This window comes from Mustela nigripes, chromosome 3 (genome assembly GCF_022355385.1).
Source record: "Mustela nigripes isolate SB6536 chromosome 3, MUSNIG.SB6536, whole genome shotgun sequence".
Classification (NCBI taxonomy): domain Eukaryota; kingdom Metazoa; phylum Chordata; class Mammalia; order Carnivora; family Mustelidae; genus Mustela; species Mustela nigripes.
The window spans coordinates 3,911,495-3,938,757 of NC_081559.1; the positions used below are offsets into that span (position 1 = coordinate 3,911,495).

General features: G+C 46.3%; 1 protein-coding gene across 4 annotated transcripts in view; it reads left to right on the forward strand.

Moving 5' to 3' along the window:
- Positions 1-27,263, forward strand: part of MYO1B (myosin IB) — a 176,305-nt gene that overhangs the window by 14,060 nt on the left and 134,982 nt on the right. For 3 of the 4 annotated variants that reach the window (XM_059393086.1, XM_059393088.1, XM_059393089.1), the window contains exon 2: positions 17,181-17,324. In XM_059393086.1, the coding sequence (XP_059249069.1) occupies positions 17,190-17,324 (135 nt within the window). In that variant the 5' untranslated portion in view covers positions 17,181-17,189. Of the gene's footprint in view, positions 1-3,827; positions 3,847-17,180; positions 17,325-27,263 lie in introns of those variants that run through there. The other variant, XM_059393087.1, reaches the window with a different exon arrangement.

Genomic DNA, 27,263 nt, shown 5'->3' on the forward strand with positions numbered 1-27,263 from the left:
GTCCCTCTTCCCTTCCTGAAGTCAGGCTCCTCCGTCTGTCTGCAGGTCCTCAGCGGCAACTCTGGTCCTATAGCAGAGCGCTCCCCCTTACTGGTGTCGGATTAACTCTTGTTTTATTTGAGGATGACTGATGTTTGGTTTGGTGAAAAGACTAAACCATTTTGTCATCCTGTCCTCATGGTTGCTTATCTCACTTTAAAAAAAAAAAAAAGGGGCACCTGGGTGACTCAGTGGGTTGGGCCTCTGCCTTCAGCTCAGGTCGTGAGCCCAGGGTGCTGGGATGGAGCCCCACATTGGGCTCTTGGCTCAGTGGGGAGCCCACTTCCTCCTCTCTCTCTGCCTGCCTCTCTGCCTACTTGTGATCTCTCTCTGTCCAATAAATAAATAAATCTTGAAAAAAAAAAAACAAACCAAAACAAACAAACAAAAAAACCCCCAAAAAACAAAAAAAAAAACAACAACACTGTGGGAACATTGATTTAGGTCAAGGTTCAGGAAAACTTTAGAGTTCACCTCGTATTTCACAAATTAGTGTTTTTCTCCCTAGAGTTTGGTTTTCGGTTCCTTTCTTTTCAAGGGTCTGCCTTGGTTAAAATAAGACTGAGCGGTTGTTGTCTCAGTAGAGTTTGGGGGAGGATTATTTTGGCAGGTACAATATCACTGCCTTTTTTCTCCAGATGTAGGCTTTTTGGTTTGTTTTTAAAGCTACAGAGATTAAGATTATCCTATTTGTTGCTGAGGGGGGAGCCTTCACGTGCGTATTGGTGAAGGGGCCAAGGTTGACTTGTAGAGGATGTTATTTAAACTGTGGTTGGTTGTTTTGGGGTTTCCGGTGTATATGTCTTTATTTACATAGTGTTTCTCTCAGTAGTCTATTGAAATATATGAATATGATTTCTGTGTAGAAGTTCATATTTTTATTGAAGAGGCTGAGTATCAGATTTCTAAAGTATGTAAATTATGGATAGATGGACCATTTGGCCACTCAGAATGGAAGCACCCAGATTTTGCTGGGCAACCTTGAGAGGAACATTTATCTCCGTTGACAATTTTAAAGCAGTATGTAATTTTAAAGTGTGCAACTCAATTTTAGTTTTTAATAGTAACTTATGTGTTTGTTCTATCTTTAAGAGCTGAGTTATGGAATGACATGTGGCTTTGTACTCTTGACTCTATGTCTGGTTTTGGGTTTGAAGCGTTATTTTTGTGCTCTTTTAAACGACTTAAGCACTTCTGACTGTACATTTGGGACAGAAAAAAATATGGCAGTTGGATATAGTTTTGAAAAACCAGCCAGATTTTTAACCTGGTAATACGATAGTACTCTTCATTCTTAGAATTTTCTAGGCTCACAGCTTCAGAAAATGGTATAAGGTCTTAGCGACCTCCAGACGTGCTGGATTAGTTGGTGTTCTTTTCCTCTGCAAAATAAATCATATATCAACCGATGCCCATAACACACTGAATGGTCAAAGCTAGAGGGCTCTCCAGTAGTGTGCTCCTAGGTTTTTGTTTGTTTGTTTGTTTCTTTTTTTTAAAGATTCTATTTGTTTAAGAGAAAGCAGAGCATGAGCAGGGGGGAGGGGCAGAGGGAGAGGAAGAGGCAGACTCCCCGCTGAGCAGGGAGCCCCAAGCAGGGCTTGATCTCAGGATCCTGGGATATGACCTGAGCCAAAGGGAGGTGCTTAACTTACTGAGCCACTCACGAGCCCTGCTCTTGGGTTTCTGTTCCCACCAGTGGACATGTGTGCATATCTAGAAAACTGTGTTTTCTTTTTTACAAACCTGTTTATGCCAATTGTACTTCTTACTCTATTTAGTTAAAGATTTTAAATATATGTGTAAAAAGAGCTATTTTTGTGACTATTTGAATTTGTTCAAGTGTTTTGGAAAGCACCTGATAAAAAGTAATTTTCTAGAAAAGAGTGGTGGCTGATTTTAGAGAGGTTGAGGCAACTGTAAAGGAGCTGGGGAGTCCTAAAAGAAGACGGTTCCCGTGGATACTTGAGCCACTCAGGATAGGTGTGTTCTGCTCTGATTATGGAAGACCCAGAATCTTAGTGGCTCAGAGCAGTAATCTATGCTCACACGGTGCGTCCACCGTCGGCCCGGTGGCGGCTCTGTTCCACATCATACTCGTCATACTCATGAAGCAGCCCCCCTGGAACCCTGCTGACTCCCGGGGCGGAGGGAAAGACTGCCCACATTGGACAAGGTGGGGGTGGGTTAGCCTTCCCACCAAGGAGTGGCGAGCATTTGTCAAGGATGATGTGGTCTATTCTGGGCTGTTTCTCTGGTGTCCTTATAGCCTCACCATTTTTTAAAAAGAAATTTGACGTTTTAAAGGGTGATGCCTTGAGATGGTTGATAAAGCACCGCTGGATACTGCAGGCGGTGGACAGAGACTCGAAGGAAAGGCCTCGCATTACAGCAAAACACAGGCAAATAAATATTAGATGATAGGGTTTAATCTAAAACAATATGTTTTGATATTTACCTTTTTAAACGACTTTCAACTTTGACTTTTTTTCCCTTCAAACCAAGCAGTTGAGTTCAATCCTTATGCATTTGGATGAGAGAGCCTACTTTAGTCTCAAAGCCTCCTGTCTCTTTCCCCTTCCATCAGTTAGTGTTCTGCCTTTTATGATAGAGTCGTCTGTTACTTCTCTTGCATTTACCCACTTGTTTCATTTCCATTAGCTCTACCCTAGTTCTAGATTCATGCCCCACCTGGTTTCCCTGCTGCTAGTCGGTATGGTACCTTTACCTTACAGTGGCAAAAGGTACCCTTCAGGGCAAACACTCTCCCACAGAGCTCCACTTGATGTCACTGCCCACTTTCCCCCTTGGCTTTTTATACAGTGCACAGACTGAACAATTGTACAGAGCAGTTTTGCTTCTTGCTTTCAGGTCTCTCCCAATGAAATTAGACTAAGTAAAAAAACCTTTACATTTTTTGTTGTCTTTTGCTCTCAAGACATTTTGGATGACTCCCCATCATCTATAATGGCTATCTTCAATCGTATTTTCCATCATACCGTCACTAGTGACTCTCGGTCATACTCGTGGCCCTCTGGATGCACTGACTGCAACACAGACCCAGTAGATACTCTTCTCTCTCCCCTCCCACCTGTTCCCAGCAATTCCCACCTCATTCCTAGCTGTAAGCGCCTTAGCTTGGACTCTCAGTCTTGTCTCAACTTACCTTTCCTCCCAGCTTCACAGCCCACAGCCCAGCTGTCTTTCGCGCCATTCTACCTAGTCACTGTCTTCTGAATGGTTTGTTCTTCCTGCATTAAAGTGCTTTTCTGCTGGACCACATACTGCTTATCCTCAGAAAGGCAAGGTCAGGTTTGTCCTCTTCAGCCGTCCTCATCTCATCCTCCTGTACCGTAATGATAGCGCTGCCTCTAATCATAAACATGAGTGTCTGTACTCCTCTTTCTGCGGTGAATCGCCGGCCCTGTGTGAGCGCTGATTTTATGAGTTACACGGCTCTTACCTGTTTTCTTTCCCCAGTTAGATTGCCCATGGCTGGGAAGGAGTAGGTGGGTCTCTAATTCCTTTCTCCTGGAGTCTGTGTATCCCAGGCACACAGGTCAGAGCAGTACCCTGGAGAGAAGAGGGCCCTGCCCAGTCAATCATACACAGTTCTGCATGGAAGCTCAGGCTGCGTCTTCCCGGCCTCAGGATATTGACCTACTTTCCTCTTATCTCTGTGCAAAATGTTTGTTGTACTTAGGATGTTCTCCCTGTCATAGCGAATGTTTGTCTGTTCCTTCCACACCAATGGAATGCTAAAGTACTAGTGAAATCAGTGGAAAAAACAATGGAGCAGAAGAGTTGGTAAGCGGTTCTATTTAATTCCTAAACTAGGGGGCCTTACAATTAAGTCATTTAAAAAGAACTTTAGAGTTTCCCTTTAATCTATATATCTGCCTGCCTGCCTGCCTACTTACCGAGAGACATAATTAGGGTGGATTGTGAATTTTAAGTTTTTATGCCTTTTAATTTGATAACTTACTATATAATAATGTGATATTTTGATAAATTACTGGTAGAGGGAAATGAATTTTTCTTAATCAGTATACAGTATAGTTCACTATTGAATATCTTATTTCTTATCCAAATTTCCCTTGGGAAAATTTAATGAAAATTTATTTTATACACGGCCCAACTGATTAACTTTAAAAATTGATTTTCGCGTAGCCTTACAGGTTTAGTGTGTGCTTATATTCAAGGGGAAAAAAAGTAAGGGGGGGCATTTGTATGTTTGTGTCCTCATGTAAATATATGGAAAATTGCTATGTCTTACAGAACTGCAGGAAAAGAGAACTATTAATCAAATTGAATTAACATTTATAAGTTTAAATTTAGTAAACAAATTTTGGTAAACATTTTATTACTTAAAAAAAAGTTAATGTTATGACATGCCTTATATGTTGATTTATTGTATATAGTTCTTCATAAATACATTAGAATGTACTCAGAGATATCTAAGGTATGTATTATGGTACATTTGACTTTAAATTCAGTAATGCTTGCAACATGAGAAAAATTAGAAAAACATCGGCTCAGAAAATACTTCCCAATTCTGATTGTTGATTTTAATCAATTTAGGTAAATTAACCCACTGCAGTTTAGCTATTTTCTTTAGAATTCTTTTTTAATGACAAAGTAGTTCCGCCTTCTCAATTTACATCATCAGTGTCTTTTTTGGAAACATCTTAGCTATTTTTGTTTGATCAATTCTCAAGTAATAAACACTCATGAAATCCTAATGTAAATGTATAAACATCTCTCCCTTTGATTACATAGTTTATTTATTAGGCTTTGTTTCAGTGGATAACTGTTTGAGGAAGTTTCTGAATTTTTATTATTCTAAAGAACTTTTTCTTAACCACAAGTATAGACATTACCGAAGAAGCAGTGTTGGGTAATGCATATTTTTCTCCTTTTACTATATAGGTTTCCTAATTTTGTAATCTTTAGACCCCTTTTTGCTTTCACAGTGGATCAGCTCATTAAAGTAGAGCGCCCTTTTGCAGCTCGCTGGTTAGTTTCGAACAGAACGCGTTCACACAGGCCCCGAGGCCTGTAGTCCTAAGATGCAGTTGATTCCTTGTATTTCCTTCTGTGCTGCATATGGTTAGATCCTTATTACATTTTTTTTTCGCTGGTGAGGTCAGAATAAAGGCTATTTTCCTTAATCTCTGAGTAAATGTCACTGAGAAAGATTCTTGTGGACTGGGACAGGATCTTAGGAGATGATGTATTCCCCCTTTTTGGGGAAACTGAGGCTCGGCATTGGCAGTGTGCTCAGGGACTCAGTCAGAGCTAGTTGCAGAGCTGAGTCTACAGTGTGGATCTTCTGGCTGTTTTTCCTGGAGCCATTCTAGTGGTCATTCTGACCTCAGATTTGCAGAAGGCAACAGCTGACGTTTCCCTGAGAGCTAACTTGCTTCCTTTTCCAAAGAACAAGTGCATGAAATTAAATACATTTCCCTCTATTGTCCCTTAAAAGAGCCTGAATGATGGGAAGATGTCTTAATAAATGTCTGCTGTGGGGTGCCCTGGGCTGTTTTGATCAGCCAGATGTCTTAAAAAACTGATCAGTGGGGACTTCCCAAACTGAGGGGTGCAGAAAATCCTCTGTGAGTGCCCACCAGGTGCAACGCACTGGACTTCTGATTACAAGGGAGTGCCTTGGGTGATGGGATAGTAGGGTCATGTATAAAGAGAACGGAAAGAACGAGTCTACAAGCAGTGCCAGAAGGTTTAGGGGGCAAGGGGCAGGATGACTTGGTGAGGCTCATAGCATGTGGGACGAGATCTGGACCCTCTGATGAACAAGCCAGTTCATTTGGAAGGAAAGTCGGTTTTCCCTGGGTGGTTGTATTCAGTTTAATACTAACCGGTTGCCCTTGGTTGTCTGTGCCCCGGCCAGGAACAAGTCCGAGCTGCCGGGTGTGTCAGTTAAATTCGAGCAGTTTTACCTTCACCTGGCGGTCCTGGGTCCTCAGGTTTGCCAATCTAAACACACTTGGCTTCTTGGAATTTTTTTTGTCTACCTTAAGGGAATACAGTGAGAAGTCTATGTGTTATAATTAGCACATCTCACGTGCAGCTGGGCTTGTGTTTCTGGCAATAGCAGAGGTTTATGGTTTTTGGCTACCTTGTCCCGGAGGAACTCAGGACTTTTCAGACGTTAGCTCATTAATTCTCCTAGGAGCTGGTGTGAGTAAGACAGCGTGGCCATAGGTTCCCCCTAAAGCCAGACTGCTTGCTGTGCATCTAGACCTTCAAGGATTTTGGCTGGTGAGGGGTGCCAAGTTGGGTGGAGGGTGGAGACGGAGGGCGGGGGGTGTCTTTCGGACCCAGGTTTGATGGTGGTGGACGGCATTCTCTGATGTTGCCTTGCCCTTTGGCCTCATTCCTGCCGTGACTCTGCAGAGCTTCCTCCAGGAAATGACGTTGGGGACAGTGATGTTGGCCTCCTTTGCTCCTCAGGGTATTGAACCCCATGGGATGACTTTTGCAAATGAGGCAACTCTCTAGGTTATCAACCTCAGATACACATGCCAGTAGGTGAGCTCTTCAGGGTCAGAAGAAATAGGCATGGGGAAGGGAGGGAGCAAACATCCAATCAGATCCTGCCCTCTTAGGGGCTTTGGCTTTCTTAGCCAGCCTGCCTAATAACCCTGGGGAATGGATGTTGCCAACCCTGAGTTTTTAAGATCAGAAATTAAAATTCCAGAGATGAATTAATTCCCTTGGGTTTGAGCCTAGGACTGTGATCTGAAGCCTGTGCTGTCCCATCTTGGGGCAGATCAAAAGGGAATTCTCAGTCATGATATACTCTTGTTACCAAACTGCTATAGAAAATGACTCTTCTCAGTGTGGAAGTGAAGCTTCTCTTTTAAAAACTGGGTGTGGAGGGGCACCTGGGTGGCTCAGTGGGTAAGCGTCTGCCTTCTGCTCAGGTCATGATCCCAAGGTCCGGGGATCAAGCCCTGCATTGGGATCCCTTCTTGGCGGGAAGTCTGCTTCTCCCCCACCCTCCCCCCCGGCCCCCCGTTCTCACTGTGTCTCTGTCAAATAAATAAGTATAATCTTTAAAAAAATTTTTAAAAAATTAAAAAACGCGGTGTGTTGCAAAGAGTTTGCTGACTTGGGAATGAGATTGATGGGTGTGATAGGTGTGAAAGGCCACTGAGAGCAGTCAGGAGTAGCTTCCTCCTTGCCCCGCCTCTTCCAGGAACCAGTCGTGCCACACCCCCAGGGCCCATTTCTCTCTCCTCCGGAAAGGCGCCTGGGATCCTAACACATTTTGCTTAGACATCAGAAGAGATAGTTTGTGGCTTGTAATCCGAAACCTTCAATATTGCCATGGCAGCCACGGTCCTGTTTGACTCAAAAATCCTTCTAATTAGTCTAGATAATATATTCCCCATTCTCACAGTTGGAAAAAACTTTGTTTTTAACCCGTGACTTTACGAATCGGGAAGTCTGGCCTGTTCCTGGGGTTGAGGTAGCGGAGCTCCTGGCTGTGTCTGTTGGTAGCCAGCCTTTTTCTAGCCAGACAGAAACAAACCTTGACTTTGACGCTGGCTGGTTCCTGGCCCTTCTCTCCTAAGGGGCCATCCGCCCTGGGGTGTTAACTCTCAGAGCGCCAGAAGGTTGAATTAATTGCCCCTCCCAGTCTGGGGGCTTCTTAGGATCAGGGTCTGGCTTCGTGCCTCGTGGGCTCCCATATGCTTTGAGCTGGATGTTTTCCGTCCCTGTCCCAATCTGCCCCCCTGGTCATGGTCTGATAATTTAATGTTCTTTGTATGACCCAGAGTTCGAGCATAAGACAGCAGCTTCCCCGATGGAAATTGCTTGTAGTGGGGCCCATTTCTTCCTGAATCCAAGACCCTAACAGCCATCCCAGCCGCAGTGCATTAGACGTTCACAAGAAAAGGCTGTAGAGGGGGGGCCCTTCAAGATGAAGCGGCTTAGCCGTGGGGTGACCTGGGAGATCGGACAGCGGTATTTCACGGCGTAAATGCTGCGAATCCACACGCCTCGGCCCCGTGTGCGCGCCCTGAGGACGTGCGTCGGCGCGCGGGCCCGCAGCCCTGAGCCCTCACGGAAACCCGCGCCCTGCAGGTTGGTCAATACGGAGAAACCGTCTTGCCCTTTGGTGTCGGCCCCGTCTGTGGCCGTCTTGGTTCATCCGCGGAGGAAGTTCTCGGTCACCCTCCGCCCGCCGTGCCCGGGACGGGAAGGGCCGCGTGGACGGCAGCCGCAGTGTCGGCGACGGGCGGTCATGCCTGTGCTGCCCGCGGCAGAGTCCTGGGCGCCCGCCCCGGCCGGCCAGTGCGGGTCACTCACGGTGCTCCCGGACGGGGCGACCAGCGGACACACCGCGCGGGGTCCCCCGGCTTGCTCGGCGCGCGCTGCCCGAGAGGAGCGGCCGCCGGCCCCCGTCAGGCGGGGTTTCTTCCAGGCGGGAGGCTCGGCCGGACCCCTCGGGAGCCTGCGACCGGAGCCGCCGTGAGGACCTCAGCACTTCTCTCTGCCCCGCGGGGTCCCAAGTGCTTCCCTGCATGCGTGTCATCCTCTTCTCGGATCGGCTTCAGAGGAGAACAGAGTCTGTCAGAGGCTCCCCTGAGTGGGACGCCCCGTCCGCCGGGTCCACGCTGACGACTCACGGCCGCCTCCATCCGGGTCCTCGGAGGCTGCCGTGGCGCATGCGCAGCGCCGTTGGCGGCCAGGCCGGAGGAGCCGTCGGACCTCGGCGTCTCGGTGCCCGCGTGCTGTGGCGGGCGGGGGGCACCGCCGGGGAGGGGGCGGGCGCAGGCCGCGAAGGCTCGTCTTTGAGAAGGGACTGTTGTGCGTGCGGCGACTCCAGCGCGTCGCCTAGGCCGACCCCGGCCTGCTCCGCCGCGCGCTGTCGCCGGCGTCTTCCATCCGCCGCGTTTCCGAGGCCGCCGCTGCGGCGTTGCCCGCGCGCACCCCGCGTCGTCTGCGGCTCCTCCGGGCGGCGCCTTCCCGCGTGTAACTAGTCAGCGCGGAGGCCCTGGGTGCGGGGTGCGCGCACCTTCTGGAGTCCCTGCGTTCGCGCCCTGCGGGGAAGGGCCGGCCCGGGCGAGGCCGTGTTTTACGGCTTGGAGGGTCTGCGGAGCACCTGGAATGCGGGCTCCGGGGAGTCGTCGGTGGCCTTCGAGCGAGGGGTACCCGGTCAGGTTGTGACTTCGGCCACTTGGGAAGTGTGGCTCGGACAAGGGGGAAGGAGGCGGGCGCCAGGGGCTGAGGCGGCCGGACAGGGCAGAGGAGGGGAGGGTAAGAGACAGGGAGAGGCCGGGGGTGAGAGACTGGGTCAGTCGTGACTCTGCCGTTCTAGCGAGGGGAGGAGGGTTGGGGGGGGTATTTTGGGATAGGATGGCAGGAGGTCGAAGGTTGGGGCATGGGTTGCGCTGTGGGACTCAGCAGGGGTGGGAGAGATGGCCGGGGTCAGGCTGTCCGCGGGCTGGCTCGTCGGAGGGAGGGGAGAAGGGCGCACCGTCAGGCACCTTGAACTGAAAAGCGGTGGGGACCTTACCCGTGTCCTTTCGCATGGGTCTCACGTTGCTGCCTGGGGGCAGGCGACTCTGTCAAAATTTAGAAACAAAATTCACATCACAGTTTATCAAACCAGAAAGGATGGCCCGTTCTTTGGTTATACAATCAGGTTTCTTCAGGATTCTCATGAATTCAAAAGGATGTCGATGAAAATGTGGAGGGTGTTGAGTTTGGCTGGATTTTGCTTAACTGCCTTTTCTGATTTTTTTCCCCCCTATAGTGAAGATGGGTTGTTTTTAATCATTAAAACGTTGTTTGAAATTTCAAAAGTGGTTTATTTTATTTTCCTGACTCTTACTGGACTGTGAGCTCCCGGAGGGGGCGGTGTGGGGAGGGGACGTGCCCTGATGATTCACAGTGTGTCCAGAGCACCTCACACAAGGCAGAGACCAACAGGGTTCAATACTGTGCGTGGTGGTTGAGCCACATTGCATGGAAATTTAATCTAACCGCTCTCAGAGAGGAGATGCTGCTATTTTAATAGATCGGGGAAGGAAATTCCAGTTTTTCTTGGTCATTTAAGCTCATTGTATTAGGTCCTGAACCACGTCCTATAGAGCTGGCCCTCTTTTGCCTTTGTTTTGCCACCAGGATTTGCTGAGATTTATTTGGCTCATGAAATCTTGCCACATTGGCCCAGCTTGGTTACTTAAATGTGCTTCTCATGTTATTCTTAAAAGCTTTCGTGATCTCTTTGGGAGTCAAATGGCTCAATTCTGTTTCCTGTCCTTTGTGGGTAATATGTTTTCAGAGGAAGGGATCAAAGTGGCTTGAAGCTGCAAGCATTTTTTTGCCTTCTGGTCTGACCAGCCATGGCAGCTGCAAGAACTTGCATTACGGAAGGATTCAGTTGTCAGTCGTAAATTTGCATACTTGTTCTCCCTTTGTATTTCTCTGAATGCCTACCATGTGCTAAGGCAGTGCCCTCAGCCTTTGGGGAAATAAAGATGAATACGCTGTGACTGCTGACACCAGTGTGCTCATTCTCCGGAAAAGGGGCTATCATGCACACATGACCCGTTGCAAGGAGGTCAGGAGTGGAACCGGAGTCCGAGAGGAACAATTGTTGTCATGCTAAGAAAACTCCCCGAAGGTGTTGCCTTGATGTGTACTGCTAACGACACTGTAATAGATGTGTTTTCAACGTCCTGGCTTTCAGTTGCCAGAGCAGTGGAGGTGTGCTTGCATTTGGTTTTCCAACTCACTAGTTGGATTTTATGGCTCTGCTTTAAAAGTCCCCTCAACTTTAAAACGATGCTAATGACTTGATATTAATCCTTGTTAATCATCGCATCATCAGCTCTGAATGTCCTTTCTGATTTTACAGTAAAACTGTTTCAACTTAAAAATATGTTCTCAGGGTGCCTGGGTGCCTCAGTCGGTTAAGCCTCTGCCTTTGGCTCAGATCATGATCCCAGGGTCCTGGGATTGAGCCCCACTTTGAACTCTGCTCAGCAGGGAGCCTGCCTCCCCCGCCTACTTGTGATCTCTCTATCAAGTAAATAATAAATAAAATCTTTCAAAAAAAGTTTGTTCTCATCTGCGTTACCCTAAGAACTTTGAATAACATGGGAGACCATTGCCTGCTGTACTTTAGCTCATCCTGCATCTTTTCTGAGCTGTTATTCACTTGTTAGTAAATTGTGTAATTATTAACTTGGAATAGCTTTTCACTGTTGCTGTTTGATATAGAATGGAATGACCATGCATTTCACACAGGTGCACACCCTCCCACCCCCCACCCCCGGTCTGGCTGTGTCTGGGTGTGGGATCTTGGAGAATGCTGGTCTTGACTCCTGAGCACAGATGACATTAATGTTGTAGGTGGCTAGTAATTTAAGATTGGTGACTGAGGTAGACTACGTGTATTTAAATATTAGGCTCCAGGTGGCCTTTTTAAGATGCTGTCAGATGTTCATGCTGCATTTTCTTTTGCATTCTCGAGGAATTTTTGAAATGATGCTTTCAATATTTTGATATTTTTTTCATTGAGAAAGATGCCAGTAAATGCATTAGTACACACTGAAATGTAAGTAGTAGCTTTGGAAGTTTACGAGTGAGAGTAGGTCAGGGAAAGAACATTTGCAATCACATATTTTGTTTTTCTTGGCTGAACAAGCAGGTGGAAAGGTGGGGCAGCCGTGGAGTCTCTGCGGCAGTCTGTGGGCTGATCTCTGGGCTAGATCAGCACCCATAGGTGACGAGACCCTGACTCCAGACTCCCCTGTGGTTCCTCCAGAGGCTACCCCATGATTGTATTTTGTGCATTCCTTTCACCAATGTTGGGAGGAAAAGGTTCGGTTTTACATAATAATGAAGCTGTGACAATAATCCCGCATGTTGGGTACAATACCAAGTGTTCTGTGGGTTAGGGATCTTGATTGCGTGCCACGCAGGAAGGATGTAGAGACTCATAGAATTGCTGAGAGCGTGGCAGACCAGGAGGGATACAGGCTTGGAAGATAGGCAGGAGCCACAGAAAGGCTGGAGGGCCAGGCAGTGGGGACAGTGGGGACGAAGCCAGGCTTCGTGCTGGGACTCAAGCTGCGGTGAGTGGTGGATATTCCCTCCTGCTGTCAATCACCCACAGCTTTGACCATCATCCAGGACTCCCGACCCCAGGATGATGTGATTGGCTGTGTGTGAGCCACATTACTTGCGGGGAGAGAGCAGGGCGGCCGCCATTGAGTTCTGCGGTGGGACCTGCGTGCTACTGCTCAGTATGTTCCTTGTCATCGTAAGGTAAGTGGGGACTCCCCAGAAGGATGATCAGTTTCCAACAGGAGGAGGCCTGTGCACTGGATAGTGTCCCTGTAGAAAGAGAGACAGAGGTCTACAGGGGCTGTCCCTTTTGGCTGCCCAGTGTTCACATACACCTTTTTCTTTTCACCACACTTGGGAGTGTGAGAATCCCGGGTCCCGGCCCACACAGTGCAGCTAGCCCCCGCATGGCTGGAAGCACAGCCGCACCCTGGTCAGAGGCCGTGCTGTTCCAGAAGCTCTCCTCTGCCCGCTGTCTTCGTGGCCCATCTGGGGTGAGCACTGGGCAAGATGGCGCTGGCAGGGGTTGCGGGTCGTACTGCTCTGTCGTTGTGGTTCTTAGACTTGGAGCCCTTGGGGCAGGCTGTCTTAAGGATCACATCATTGTTCAGTCCCATCAGCCAGACTTCTTCGGCAGCACAGATCCCTTAAAAGTATGTTGGCTTTTAAGGTTTCTCTGCGTCCATGGACTGGTAACCGACATCTGAGATCCTGCCAACTCCCAAGGGTTTGGACCTTGAACTTGGTCTGAGAACTTGTCTCCTGGCAGTGAGATCTAGCCATGAGTGGTGGAGAGTGTCTTAGCTCTTGCTTAGTAGAACCTCCCCGGGACAGTTAGGAAGTGGAGGAAACAGTAGAGTGCTTGATGCCTCTCCTGTGCTACATCTTCATGCTGGGGGCACTCTCCCCGCCTCCGGCCCTGGAGACAGAATGGGTGGTGCTTAGCACAGGTCCCCTTCCCTCTGTATTTCCCAGCTCCCGCCAGAGCGACTGCGTTTAGCAGCCCCTTCTGTTCTGCGCCCCGGCTGTCAGACCATCCAGAGTCACAGCAAGCCTGTCTTCTTGTAGATCCTTCAGTAGCCAACACAGATTCCAGCATCCGAAGTTTTCTCAAATTCTGTCAGGTTGGAAGCACAAGGTCTGAGGCATAAGGCATGACAGGCCACAGTTGTCATCAGTCGTTTACTATGACGAATGAGGGGTGATCATCCTGCTGGTCCAAGACGGTAAAGTCTGCACACCCCCTCCCTTGTGGCCTTGGCTCAGCCAGTCCCAGCACCGCCGTGGGTTCCTTCCAACACTCTGCTGCCGTGTACCAGCTTCTTCTATTAGCTAAGATGTTTTCTGGTGCACATAATAGGAAATTCAGCTCAAACAGCTTAGACAGGAAGGAGAATTAATTAGCCTCCGTGTGTGTAGACTTAGGAGCTGTGGAACAAGTTTCAGCTGCAATTTGATCTAGAGGTTTGTGATGTTGTTAGGGCTCCTGTGCTAATTCTCATTTATTTATTTTTTTTGCCCTACTTTCCTCCATGTGTTGCCGTCCTCCTCAGACTAACCTTCTCCCATGCTCCACCCTGAAAGTAGACATGACCATGGCGGTCCCACGAATCAAATTTAAATCCTGCCCTCCAGAGGTGGATGGAACCTTTGTCCTAAGACACCAACCTAAAGCTCGAGGCTTTAGTTTTTAGTTTTAGTTTTAGTTTTAAAAACTTTCAGTTTTTAAAAAAAACTTTAAAACTTTAGTTTTAGTTTTAAAAAAAACTAAAAAACTTTAGTTTTAGTTTTAGTTTTAAAAGCTGTTAGGTTTTAGTTATTTGACCAGCCCCGAACCGATTACAGTGTCTGGAAGCTGGTCATGTTGGTTGCCTTAGTCTAGGTGGATTATGTGCTACGTGCTGGCACATGGGATGAAATGGACCTCCTTAGAACAACATGGGCTTCCATGGGGGTCTTGGGAAGGCGAAGGTAGACATAAGTGTGTCAAATAAGACATATCCTCAGTGCTTTACGTCCGTGCTCATTGGCTGCTCCCAGGTGAGCTCCAGCTCCCATGCTTCCGTAAACTCTGACAGTTTATGGAAATCTCCAGTTAGTCATTCTGAACCAAACCCAGGCTGAATCCAGTAGTCAGGGTAAGGGGATTCAGTCCATTTGTAGGATGCAAGGGAAGTGCCTCTGTGCCCGGTTTGTCCCCGTCCTGTCCTTCTTTACCCTGAGGATGAGGGTCGGGGTGTTACCCTTTCTAACCCCAAAGTACTTGGGTGCTAAAAATGACAAAACAAAATAAACCCGAAATGGAACAAAAGGATGCTTGAATAGCTAAATGAATGTTGAAATCAGCTTCTCAGCGGGTGTGCTGTATTGGTGTGATATAGTTTGCAGAGGTTGTGTTTCCAGAATTTTCTACTTTTACCGACTCCCTGTTGTAGCTCAGCATTTGTTTCCTCCTCTTCCCCACTTTGGATTATGAAGTTGGGGTGGAAGTGTAAAAACTAGAACCCATGCAAACCTGCCTGAAACTTGTATTTGAAATGATGGTAAAGCAGGTTTAATTACAGAGGCAGATTGCTTAATTATTGTTACCTGCAGCGAGGTCCTTGTCTTTCTGCAGAGGCTTCTATAAATAGACTTCAGACCCAGCCCCCAGGGCATAGTTCCCTTTCAGCCTCTTTGCTTAATTTAAATTGCTGGTTTGATGGGGTTATTTTTGAAACCCTTCTCAGGTTGACTTCCCCCTTAATCCCTAAACCTTCTACCCTCATCTGCCAAATTATATGTAATGCACTGGAGCTGGAGTGCTTTTGGCATTTCATGAGTCTGAGAACTTGAAATTTGATTTAAATGTTAATTTATTGCGACAAAGGTTGGGTGCTTATGTTCCTGTTCCTGTGCATGTCTGTCCGTGGACTTGGCATGAGACTGGGTGCTCTCCCGGTTCCTGCTGCATCCCCGGAGAGCAGCAGGTGCCCCCTCCCACCCGGATTATTTTAAAACAAGAGTCTAGCCTAGTTCAGAATGCATGAAGCTATTCTATTGTTGGGTTTTAGTGATACCTATGGCCATTTACTCCAGGTGTAGTTGGCATGAAATTTTAAAAAAAGAATATATATATGTATATATACACACACATACACTAAAAAGTTGACTCCATTTTTCTTCTTTTGAATATTAAATACTTTCTTAGTGGGTTATTTTTATTTATGAGAGACCTTTTCTCTCTACTTCTTTTTGTCTCTCTTTTCTGGCTTTTCGGTGTATACTTAAATATTGTTCCAATAAGGTCAGATATAAAGGAGTATTTGTGGATTCATATGAATCATAGTAATTAACAGGAAAGAATTGCATAATTCTTACCCCTTCTCAGTTCTCTTGCAAACAGCCCAAGTAAATATAGTTTCTGTTGCCTCTAGGAGACCTACTAGATGTTCTAGGCTAGAATAGGAAGGACATTTAATTAAATTGCTATCCTAAGTAAGCAGACCAGCCTTTGTATAAGATGTAATATGCCTGGGTGACTCCTTAATGAAAAGAATTAAATGTACTCTCCCCTCAGTCTTAGGGGCATGAATATATGAGTATTTATTAGTTTCCTGAAGTATTGTTTAGTAGTAGTATACTGAAAGCATACAAAATTGACTTATGCATCAGAAGCATTTAGAGAAACTATCTTAGATGAATGTGGTTTTACATCCTGGTAATATTAGAAAAAGTAACAAAACACACTCTACTTTTCCATGTTCATATATTTGAAAGAATTTTAGAACTCTTGTCAGCAATCAGATACGAAGGCTTGGGGATTTAACATTCTACTTTTGGGAGGCATCATTCACATTAGTGGGGCGGGTAAGAATGCTGCCTTTGTAGTGTGCCTCTCTTTCTGCGTGATAGACTTTCAGATTGAGCTGGAGGGAAACCGTAGTATTTCTAGTCTATTCGTTTCATGTTCATTTGATTTAGCTGTTGTGGTGGGTCTCTTGGGATGAGGATGAAGAACATTGAGGTCAGTCCTGGCAGGTTATAGAGGAGACCTCTAATTTACAGCAGGGTATGTTCCTTTATGAGTCAGTGCTGATGGCTGGAATGAACCCCCCCATATCCCCCCGCTGTAGATGCCGTGTTAGAAGTGGTGATTGAGTTCTTTGACACAAAATGTAATGCACTCTTAAGTAATCATAAGCAAAATTTCTTACCTTTCTGAGCTTCTTCATCTTAAAATGAGGATAATGATCCTAGTATCTACCTCATAGAGTTTTTGTGAAGATGAAATGAATGAATGCATGTGAAGTTCTTGATACAGTGTCTGATGTGTAGCAAGTCCTCAAATGTTAGTATCACCTTAAAACCATTATTTCCCGGAAAATGCCTTCTGAATTTCATCGTGGAGTACTGAGAGATGCCATCTTGGGGGAAGCAGGTCCTTACAGGTTCAAGTTTGACACTGGTATGCAGGGGCTGGTGGAAAAGGCTGGGTTTGTTCTCTTGCTAGAGTTTTGCAACCTCTGTGGGGAGGGGATGGTCTTAAAGAGGCACAGACTTCCACTTACAAAAGAAAGTCACAGGGATGAAAAATGCAGCATACGGAATGTAATCAAGAATGCTGTAATAACGTGATAATAACGCAGTAAGAACCCTTACCGTGGTGAGCATCTTGTAATGTATGTTCGTGTTGAATCCCATGTTGTACACCTGAAACTAATAGAATATTGCATGTCAGCCATACCTCAGTTAAAACAAAAAGAAAAAGAAAATGAAGACCCTGGTATCCAAGTGGCTCCTCCTATAGATGGACTTAGCCTGGGGTGGTGATTTGGGAGGGAGGTTCCAGCACATGGGGCTTCTAGCGGCTTGGCAGTGACTGTGGCTGGCTCCGGGGCTTCTGGCTTAGGTTGGAGGGGAGGTGACAGCATTTGGGAGACAGACGAGTGCCCTTTGAAACTACCAGTGTTTCATTTCTCCAGTGGTGCTAAGAGCCCATCTGAAATAACTTTGACCATTTAAATCTTCCCTTTTCTTCCTCTTTCCTCCAGGAAGAGACAATGGCCAAAATGGAGGTGAAAACGTCACTTCTGGACAATATGATTGGGGTTGGAGATATGGTTCTTTTAGAACCTCTCAATGAGGAGACCTTCATCAACAACCTCAAGAAGCGCTTTGACCATAATGAAATCTATGTGAGTATACGCTGAAGGTCGCCTGTGGGGCTTAGACCTGGGGTTTCGTGGCCAAGAACTGGCTTCTCTTCTCCAGACTCTACTTTTTTCTCTTTGTTTGGTAGAGTCCAGAGGAATTTGTTTCTACTCTCACAGAGAGTGTTGGGTTGCTCGTTTGGCACATGAGTAATACTGATTAGAGTCAATGAGTCTGTTTTCCGAATGATGTTTACTGTGTGCAGAGTATCGCACTGGGTGTTGGAGGCGTCAGAGAGCGAGTGGAATACTGAGCTCCAGTCCTGAGGAACAGACATTTGGGAGGAGTTGTAACATCCATAGGCATCTTCCTGGATGCCTTCAGAAAATGAGGGTTTTATCCTCTGGGAAGCTGCTCATTAAAATGCAAGGCAGTGACTGTCAAGAAGGACATGAACTTGTTGACATTTGTCGATAGTCGAGAGACAGAAGCAGACTCTCAGATAAGGATATATGTTTGCTCCCTGGAGATTTCGGAGTAGTCCTGTCCCGCTACATGGAAGTGTAGGGTCATGTACAAAAACGAAAACATGAAGATTGACGATAATAGAATGTTTATGTACTGGAAATTCTTTATAAAGGATTTCATACTGTGAGTTTAACTGTTGAGTTCCTTACATATATTTAAAACATGAGTAAAAAATACTTGCACGTGTGACTTTTTAGGAATTTGGATAAAGCCCAGAAGTTTGCCTCTCTTCAGGTAGAGCTGTGTTGTTAACTAAGCCAAGAGGACGGGGCGCCGATCCTCTGTCCCAGCAGCTGAGATGGAAACAGGACGCATGGATGGAAGTGGTTTCACTAGATGCCGCCTCGCTCCCGAGTCCTTTCCTTCTTTTTTGTAGCATGTCTGTTTGGAGATGAGTTGGATTATTGGGACATGCTTCATGTTTTTCTGTCTGTCAATGTGGGAGCAGTAAGAAGAAATATAAATAGAGACCTTGTAAACGATACGAGTATGATCAATTATTACTTTTGTGGGATGAATATAGTTTAAAAAGTGATGTGCAAAGCTGAATTATTTTAGGCCACAAACAGTTCTCCTTTCCAGTTAGCCAGTTATGTTTCAGGGATGACTTCGGATAATTAGTTTCTTTTGTTGAGGGAGGAGGGGCAGAGGGAGAGGGAGAGACAAAAATCTCAAGAAGGTTCCACACACAACGTGGAGCCTGATGAGGGACTCGATCTCACAACTCTGAGATAATGACCCGAGCCGAAATCAAGAGTTGGACACTTACCCGGCTAAGCCCCCCCCAGATGCCCTAGGATAATTCATTTCTTAAGGAAATGGTAGTTGTCATCTGGAACTTGAACTTTTTATCTTTCTGGATTTGTGTTGCTAAAAGTAGGTGAGGTTGACAATCGCTTGAGATACGCACATACTGCTTGCAGAATATTATTGTGATAACCAGATCCCAAGTTCAGAGATGGAGTTATGGAGACTGCGGATGCAAATGGAAAAGGTATAAAGTCTGCTGCCGGCCAGGGAGGAGGTCCCGCTTGGCTTGGCAGCGAGGCCAGCGTCCCCTTCCCGCAGAGCGGAGCGGCTCGGCTTTCAGGTGGGAAAGTGCTGGGCTCTGCGGCTTTCACTGAAAGCACAGTCTGACAGCCAGTAAAAGACAGACTTTTAAACACTGGTCTTTGAGATGGAGATAGGAGCAATCAGTTCTATCGTAAGTAACACTGCTGATCATTTTTCTTTTTGGCTCGAAGAAACACAGATCACTTTTAGTGGGATTGAAAATGGGATGGAGAGCAGCACGTTACAGGCGTTCACATACCTGATTTTTTGTGCCGACTGAGATAATATAATCCCCTTTTTAACAAAATGCCAAATGTTAATGTTCATGGGTCCTCAGCAGACAAAATGTCTGGGTTTCAGCCCTACCTAATTTTATTTTCTAACCATTTGAGGAATGCCCTTCTGGTATAACAAAAACAGAAGCAGAAAATGGCTTTCTGCTTCCAGATAGTCATATCAGTTAACATTTTCTGAGGTATGTGAGGGCTGCCATTTCCGTGAGATGTGTGCCTTCATTTTACAACAAAACATACATAATATTGGGAGGTTGGGCGTTCTCTATTTGAAGCAAAAAAAAAAGTTACAGAGGAATTGTGTATAGTATGATCCTTCTTGTTTTATTGAGGGGTTTGCGGATGTGCACACGTGTTTGTCGAGAAAGGCATGGTAACTTCGGGCGTCGGGCGGAATGAGATATGGGGGACAGGGAAGGGTTACCCTTTTAGATCTCCATATTATAGAACTCATTAAGTCAAGCATGTATTGTTTTTGGTAATAAAAAAAAAATACTATACGCTAAATTTGATCATTATACCTCTGTAACCCCATATGTCATGTATATCCCCCTTGAGAAATCTGTTTCTGGCTCTTATTTTGGTACTGTTCCTGCTTTGCTTTTGTTCATAGGTTGCTGCAGGATTGTTAGCCTGATGCCAGAGGCCAAGTTAATAGGACATATGGTGTTTTACTGTCTTGTACTTCACCTTGTTTTTAAATTGTTTCCTGGACGATGAAAGTACAGGGTTTTTTTTTTTTTTTAAATCTCTTTTGTAGTCTCATAGTTTTATACTGTAGAAATGGGTCCATCACGATCCACCGTATGAACAAAAATGATTGTTCTTGTGTTCAGAAGCCATGGTTGGTACCGGGGCCAGTGAATGGAAGGACCTTGACTCAGACTTTGGGACTCTGGGTATCTGTATAGACTTAACAGGCTCCTTCGTGAACCAGCTCAAGATCAGGGGACCTTCTTCTTCCATCCTGCCATCTATCCACTCGCCCCCACACCCCCAATATCTGGGGATAAGAAATAGTCCCTGCCGTCACAGAGCTCTCACAAGGGACTAGTTGGCTTCTAGATAGAAGTTTTCAACTTTCTGGATCATTCATAACTATTAGTGATTTTCTGGATCTCCAGCGCCCTGACTCTGGCAGTAGACTCCCTTGTGATCCTGTCATAAATCAGAAGAAGCCCTGGGTGGACTGTTGGTTTACGCACATACCCCTGAACCACTGACTGGTCTGGTGACCAGGATGAACTGGGTGGCTTCAGAAAATGACGTCCACCCCTAAGACTGGTGTAGGGTCAGCTCTTTCCAGAGTAGATGCGGTGTGTGTCAGTGGGTGAATACCCAACCAGATGTATTGATGACCCTGTTCAAAGAAGTGGAAGGGAAGAAAGAGGAGTCAGTGCGGATGAGGTCATTGCTGTAAACCCATCCCATGTTTGATGGGGAGTTTGCGGTGAGTGCCTTTGTGGATGTTGGTACCAAAAGGATATGCCCCATGGAAAGCGTAAATCATTTGAGTTCTGGGCTTCAGGTGTGCCCGAAGGCATGCTTTTCAGACTTTCTCCCAAAGAATTTCTAATGGCAGAGAAGAGTAAGTAGGTGCCCCAGGGACTCGGGGAACATAGTTGAAGTCCATCCATGTCAGAGAAGTTTTGTTGAAATATTTGTTTCCAAAGTAATTCAACTTAATTCCGTCCTGTAATGCATATGGATTTTGTCCATTATACTCCTTGCAGCCCTTTGAGTAATACATGTTTCTGGTGCTGACAAGTACATTTAGTTTGCTTTTTATCTGAATTGTCAGATCGGGGGTCATCCAGATGTAGAGGGCTGAATTAGTCCAATTTCGTGATCTTAAGTTAAACCAATTGTAACTGTGAGTGACTGCTTTGAAAGTCTCATAAAAATTGTCTTCATTTTTCCAAGTTAGGGCTGGAATCGGGATCCCCGTACAGATGGGATCAGATACTTTTATGGAAGATACTCGAGGGCATGTTCAGCAACATCTTTGCTTTGTCTTGAGGTGGGTTCATGCGTTGGTTCACCATCCTGTTTGGTTCACCATCCCGTTTGTGGCCAGGCAGGGTTCCGGAATCTGGGACAGTTGCAGACATTGGCGTGATCTTTGCAGTAAGAGCTCTTCAGCTGGACACGGAGAGGATCAGGTGAGAGTAGAGCGAGGGAACGTTGGCCCAATGGGGTAACAGGCAGGGCCAGAGACTCTGTTTGCTTTTACGCCTCCCTCTGGGCAGAGTTCGGTTCCGGCTGGGACAAGTTGCAGGACGTGCCTTTCGGTCTCGCAGTCTGTGTGGGGTCAGTGTTGGGAAATGCTGGCTGTGGCAGGACTGAGCGTCACTCCTCTGTACTCTTTCTGCCTTTGTCCGTCCTTCCTGCCTCCCCCACCCTACCCCCGCCCTGGCCCGACTTAAGGTGGCAGGATTTCATGTGGACTTGTGGTGGAGGAGACCCACCCAGACACGGTTCTGTTTTTAGGGTGGCTGGTCAGGACTGTGGTTCTGTTCAGGAACAGGAAAGCTGCAATTTAGGTGAGAACAAGGCCCAGGGCAAATTTGGAAACCGAAGCACCAAGGTGTCTGTTCTCTGACAAGAAGTATTTTTGGTGCTGGCAAGGCAGTTTAGTTTGTTTTCCATCTGAATTGTTTGGTTGGGGATCATCCGGATAGGGAGGACTGAATTAGTCCAGATTCAGGATCTGAAGTCGAACTAATTGTAGATGTAAAAGTGACTGCTTTGAAAGTCTAGTAAAGATTGTCTGAATTTTTTGAAGTTAGTGCTGGACTTAGGGTCCCCCAAGGAGGAAATCAAAGTTACTTTCATAGTGGTGTTGAAGCCGCTGCGAGTGCATGATCGGCTCAGTTTAAAGTAGCGCAAAGTACACGAACAGTAATACCCGCCAACATTTATATATACTTACTTGAAGTTTCAAAAACACTTTCCACTTACACAGCTTAGGGGTAGGGGAAAATTCATGGGAATTTGGCATTAATGACTTCTTAGTTTTCTGTTTCTGCATGACAAATTTCCCCCAAACTTTGCAACTTGGCGTAACATATGATTCTTATCTCATCTTTTCTGTGGGTCAGGTGTTGGGGGCGGGGCTGACCTGGGCCCTCTTTGGGCTGTGTTGTTCAGGTCTCACGGGAGGCTGGGTCCTCTTCCAGGCTCACGGGGACGTTGGCCGAGAGCGGGGCTGGTGTGCCGGTGTCCAGTTTAATGTCGTTCCTGCTCCTGGGACGTTCTCCGATCTTTTCTCCTTTTTAAAATTTGCTTTAAGGATATCCTTTTCTTGCAATTCTTGGAATCACGCTTTTGGAAACAATAATTCAGATGGTACAGGCACGCATAACATAGAAATGGGGTTTTTCTCCGCCCGGTTACCCAGTCTCATTTCTAGAAGTAATCGTAGTTAAGAGAGTGGTGGGTCGCTTTCCAGATTCTGTTAGCTTCATGAACAAATCAATTTTTTTCCTACAGTTGGAAGAAGATGGCTCTTGACCCAGAGAACCCAGACCCATAAATGTTTGAGTGAAAAACAAATCCATTTTTACTGTCACCCTCCATCCCACCTGGACCAAGAGAGAAAGGAGGAAGGATTCTCTGACCTGGTCCATGAGGTGCCTCGACATGATAGGGGACGGGGGGGTTCACCGGGAGCGGACTGTCCCGGGCTCCCTGAAAAGGGACCTGCAGGAGACGGGACGCTCACATTGCGTGTGTTTCCCAGATTGTCTGGAACAGAGATGAAGGCTCTGTCGGAAGGCTGGATGACGCTGCTAAAGAAGAGGAACCACGGGGCTGAGGAGAAATGTTGTGTCTAGTTTCTGAGCACAGTATCTCTTGGACAGTTTTGTCATATTTTTCCAAACAATGATTCTTGGTGACAGCTCTCCAGTGTCAACCTGCCTCAGCTATCTTAAAGCCTTTGGTGATTAGAAAATTTCTTCCTCTCAGAGCTTGCAAAGCGGGCACAAAGTGGTTTTATTATGCAGGCGCTCTGCAGTACTTAAAATGTTTGTATAACTGTGTAGCATTTTTAATATATTAATTTAAATGTTCAGTCAAAACCATATTTGAGGTTTGAGCTGAAGGAAATGAAGGCCTGACCTTGGACCTGCAGTGGTGGTATTTTTTTGTTGTTGTTGTTGTTTTTTTTTTTTTTTTAAGATTTTATTTATTTATTTGACAGACAGAGATCACAAGCAGGCAGAGGGGCAGGCAGAGAGAGAGAGGAGGAAGCAGGCTCCCCGCTGAGCAGAGAGCCAGATGTGGGGCTCGATTCCAGAACTCCGGGATCATGACCTGAGCCGAAGGCAGAGGCTTTAACCCACTGCGCCACCCAGGTGCCCCTGTGGTGGTATGTTTTGATGGCAGTGTGGTGGGTACAACACCAGTCGTGACTCTGCTACTTATTGTCTGTAAGACCTAGGACAAGTGCCTTAACCCCCGGGAGACTGGTTTATTATTGCTAAAATTGTAAATGGTAATGACTCACATTTATTAAGTCTTACTGGTATTGTGTGCTATTCTTTTTGTTGTTGTTGTTGTTTGTTTAAGATTTTATTTATTTGAGAAAGTGAGAGTGAGACAGGACATACACACAGAGGGAGAGGGAGAGAGGGAAGCAGACTCCCCACTGAGCTGGGAGCCCAGTGTGGGGCTCAATCCCAGGACAGTGGGATTTTACTAGAAGGAAACTAAGGCTCAGAAAGCTTGTCACTCGTCCAAGGTCACACGGCAAGTAGGTGGTCAAGCTGGGATTCACATTCAGGACGTCTGGGTCCAGAGTTCATGCTTTGAACATTAGTCCTGTTGAGTACATGATTGCTGCGGACGTTTAGCGATTCTACTGATGTCCTAGTATCCGCAGTCTGCAGTGTGCTATCAGAAGTGATCGAGTGTGCAATTGAAGAATGTGTAGATTTGGAACAGGGTAATCTCAACAATCCAGACACATAGCTGAGGTGACGGCATTCCTGCCACATATTGAGTTAGTGTTCAGCAGCACAGTGACGTGAACTAGGTTGACGGGGAGTGTGTTCAGTTCTAAAGGCGCAGGCACTTGATAGTCCAAGCAAAGTGATAGCAGCTGTTGGGATGATGCTTGCCCCTCTGGGAGATGGGGGGAGGCCTTGGGAGGAGGTTGTTTTCATCATGGTCACTGGATGACAGGAGATTGACAGCTGCGTGAGGTCCTTCACCTTTATGAGCATAAAATAGAGGAGAGGGAGCAGACCAGCACAAGGGGCATGTGGCCAAGTCACATGACCAACTCATCTTGCCCCCCCTCTCCGCGAGGCACCTAGTTCTGGTGTGACATCTATACCACAGATCTATATTAATGGCCATCCTAATTTCTAAAGCGTTTCTAGACTGTTTTGGAGGGCTGGAGGCTGCGATACAATGCGGCATGTTGGAAAAGGCACAGGCCTTTGACGCATAGACCTAAGGTTGACCCTTGGCCGCTCACAACCACTGTGGGCGGTGTGAGTTCTCCTCCCCTCAGCAGGGATCACGATGCTCATCTTGTTGAGTCACGGTAGGGATTACGGGGCCTCAGCCTGGTGCCTGGAACACAGCAGGTGTGGAGGGCCTGGCAGGAGCCACGACCATCTATAAACCTTGGAAACCCAGAGGACTTTTCTTGAAGGTTTCAGGCACTGAGATTTCCTTGTAATTATAGTCTTTCTCTTAACCTCCCTGTCTCCCATGCTCTTCTTCTTTTCCCTGCCCTCATCTTGGTATTCATTGAACAGTTTTCATTGTTGTTGTGTTGCAAATACCGTTCTCAGCTTGTCATATACCTGTAGCACAGGACCACTCTGTACCTTAGCTGAGAGGCTTTTATTAGGTCTGGAGAACGATACATATTTGGAAAATACTTGTCTCATAATAGAGTTTATCTCAACAGTGATATTATAGTATTGTGTTACTCTGCTCTAAAATAAAGGCTGCCTGAGATGGTATTTTTAGCCAGTACTTCGGCGTGGCATAGAACTCATATATAGTTCTCTAATTCGTAGTCTGAAATGACTGGCAGCACAGGAACAGAGGATTATAATATGATGGTAGTTTCGTCAAGCCTTGGGCTAACAGCGACCATGCCTGACCAGCTTGCTGGCCTCCCTTGGCAGCCATGGTTTGGGTGGCCTCTGGCCTACGTATGGGCTCCGGATCTAAGAGCAGTGACTTATGGCACAGCAGAGATAAAAAGAGGAGCAGGACTTATTTCTTTCCTTAAGTTTAGGATTGAGAATTACAGAAAAAGTAAAACATCAGTGAAAGCAGATGCTGGCAGTCATGGTGTAGTGAGGCCGTGATGGCCCCGTTGTGAGCAGAAACTGTGAATAAGCATCTTCGAAGTAGACCAGCTGTGGGGTAGAAAGGGAGACAGCAGTTGGTAGCAGGCCCAGAAGAAGCCGAAGCATGGGCAGGGGATGAGCACGAGGATAGTGGAACCAGACAGGAAGCCTTCACTGTCTTGTGTTGCCTTGGCCTGATGCCACCTTCCACCCAGACTCACGCTGGGGTCCCAGCTTTGCTTGTAGCTTGCTGACGGGTTACTCAGGGACTCCTGGGCTGTTTCTTAGTGCAGCAGAACTCGGTGCTTGATGCGACTTGACGCATCTCTGTGCTGAGCAGTTGAAGGAATCTCTGTTCTACTGTCACAGACTTTGGCATGAAACTATCACTAATGGTGAGACCTTGGGCAAGTCTTTTTTTTCTTTTTAAGATTTTATTTATTCATTTGAAAAAGAGAGAGCCAGAGGGAAAGGGAGAAGCAGGTTCCCTGCTGAGCAGGCAGCCCGGTGATGTGGGACTGGATTCCAGGATCCTGAGATCATGATCTGAGCCAAAGGCAGACACTTAACCCACTGAGCAACCCAGTCCCCAACCTTGGGAATGTTTTTAAAACCTTTGAATGCCTTCGGTTCCTCCTCCTGTGAAAATAGGCTATTATTAGTATGAGTTATATATATATTTTATGTAAGTATCACAGGTATGTTCCTAGAGCTGTGTGCGAGGCGCACACACGAATGCCACTGTGTTGGGTAGAAGACCCAGACTGTAGGCTACACTGGTTATGGACCTCACACTTGTAATTTTTTCACTCAGGCATTTTTTCACAATTTTGAACTGTGTCTAGAGTGTTTGCTAGACCAAACTGTTTTTAAGAAAAACAAACAAGACAAAAGTCCTTTTCGAGGGAATCTGGGAAATCTTACAAATGGGTAATTGAAAACACTGTGGCACATAATGTCTTGGTGTCTTGTGATCAGATTCCCAGGGTCGGAGAGACCCAAGAAGGGCCATTTCCTCCTCATGAAGTAAATAGTGTGTTGTCATCTCTGAAGATTGGACCAGCTTGTCTTGTATAATCATTTTCTTGGGTTCCTAGGGTTTTAATATTAGTTTCATTGAGACGGACCTCATGTGCTCATCTGGTAACTCTTCAAGTCCCTGTATACAAAGGCCATTTTGTAAGACTTCAGCATTATAGGACCCTTTATGAATTTCGCTGAGACATTAGTGATATTGTAGGCTTTTGAAGCCTCACTTGGCTAGTCACGGTGGCCAGCAGGTTCCAGCAGAGCCAAACTGGTAGTTTCTGTGATCACAATAGGTGGGATTTATGGGACACTGGCTGTGCGTCGGGTGCTCTGTTTCCTGGTTGAACACAGAGTCCCGATTAACTCTCAAATTAGACAAAGGAGGAACCAGTGTCCTCCCTCTTGTTCAGGTGAGGAAACAGGCTCGGAGGAGTTAGATATATTACCCAGGTTCACACAAAACTGAAAAACTGCCTGGTAACTTGGAACCAAGGTTCACATAGCATTTCAAATGCATTTGAAGCATTAAGTTCTGTATGACGTAGAGTCTGTGTGAAGAGCTCAAGAATAAGTCGGTCTGTTTCAGCGTCTAACCCCCTCACTCCACGCACTCTATTTTTTTTTTTTTTTTTTTTAAGATTTGTTTATTTATTTGAGAGAGCGAGAGAGAGCATGAGTGCATGCTTGTGAGCTGGGGTGGGGGGGTGGGCAGAGGAGAGAGTCCCAAGCAGAATCCCCAACGAGCGTGGAGCCTAATGCAGGG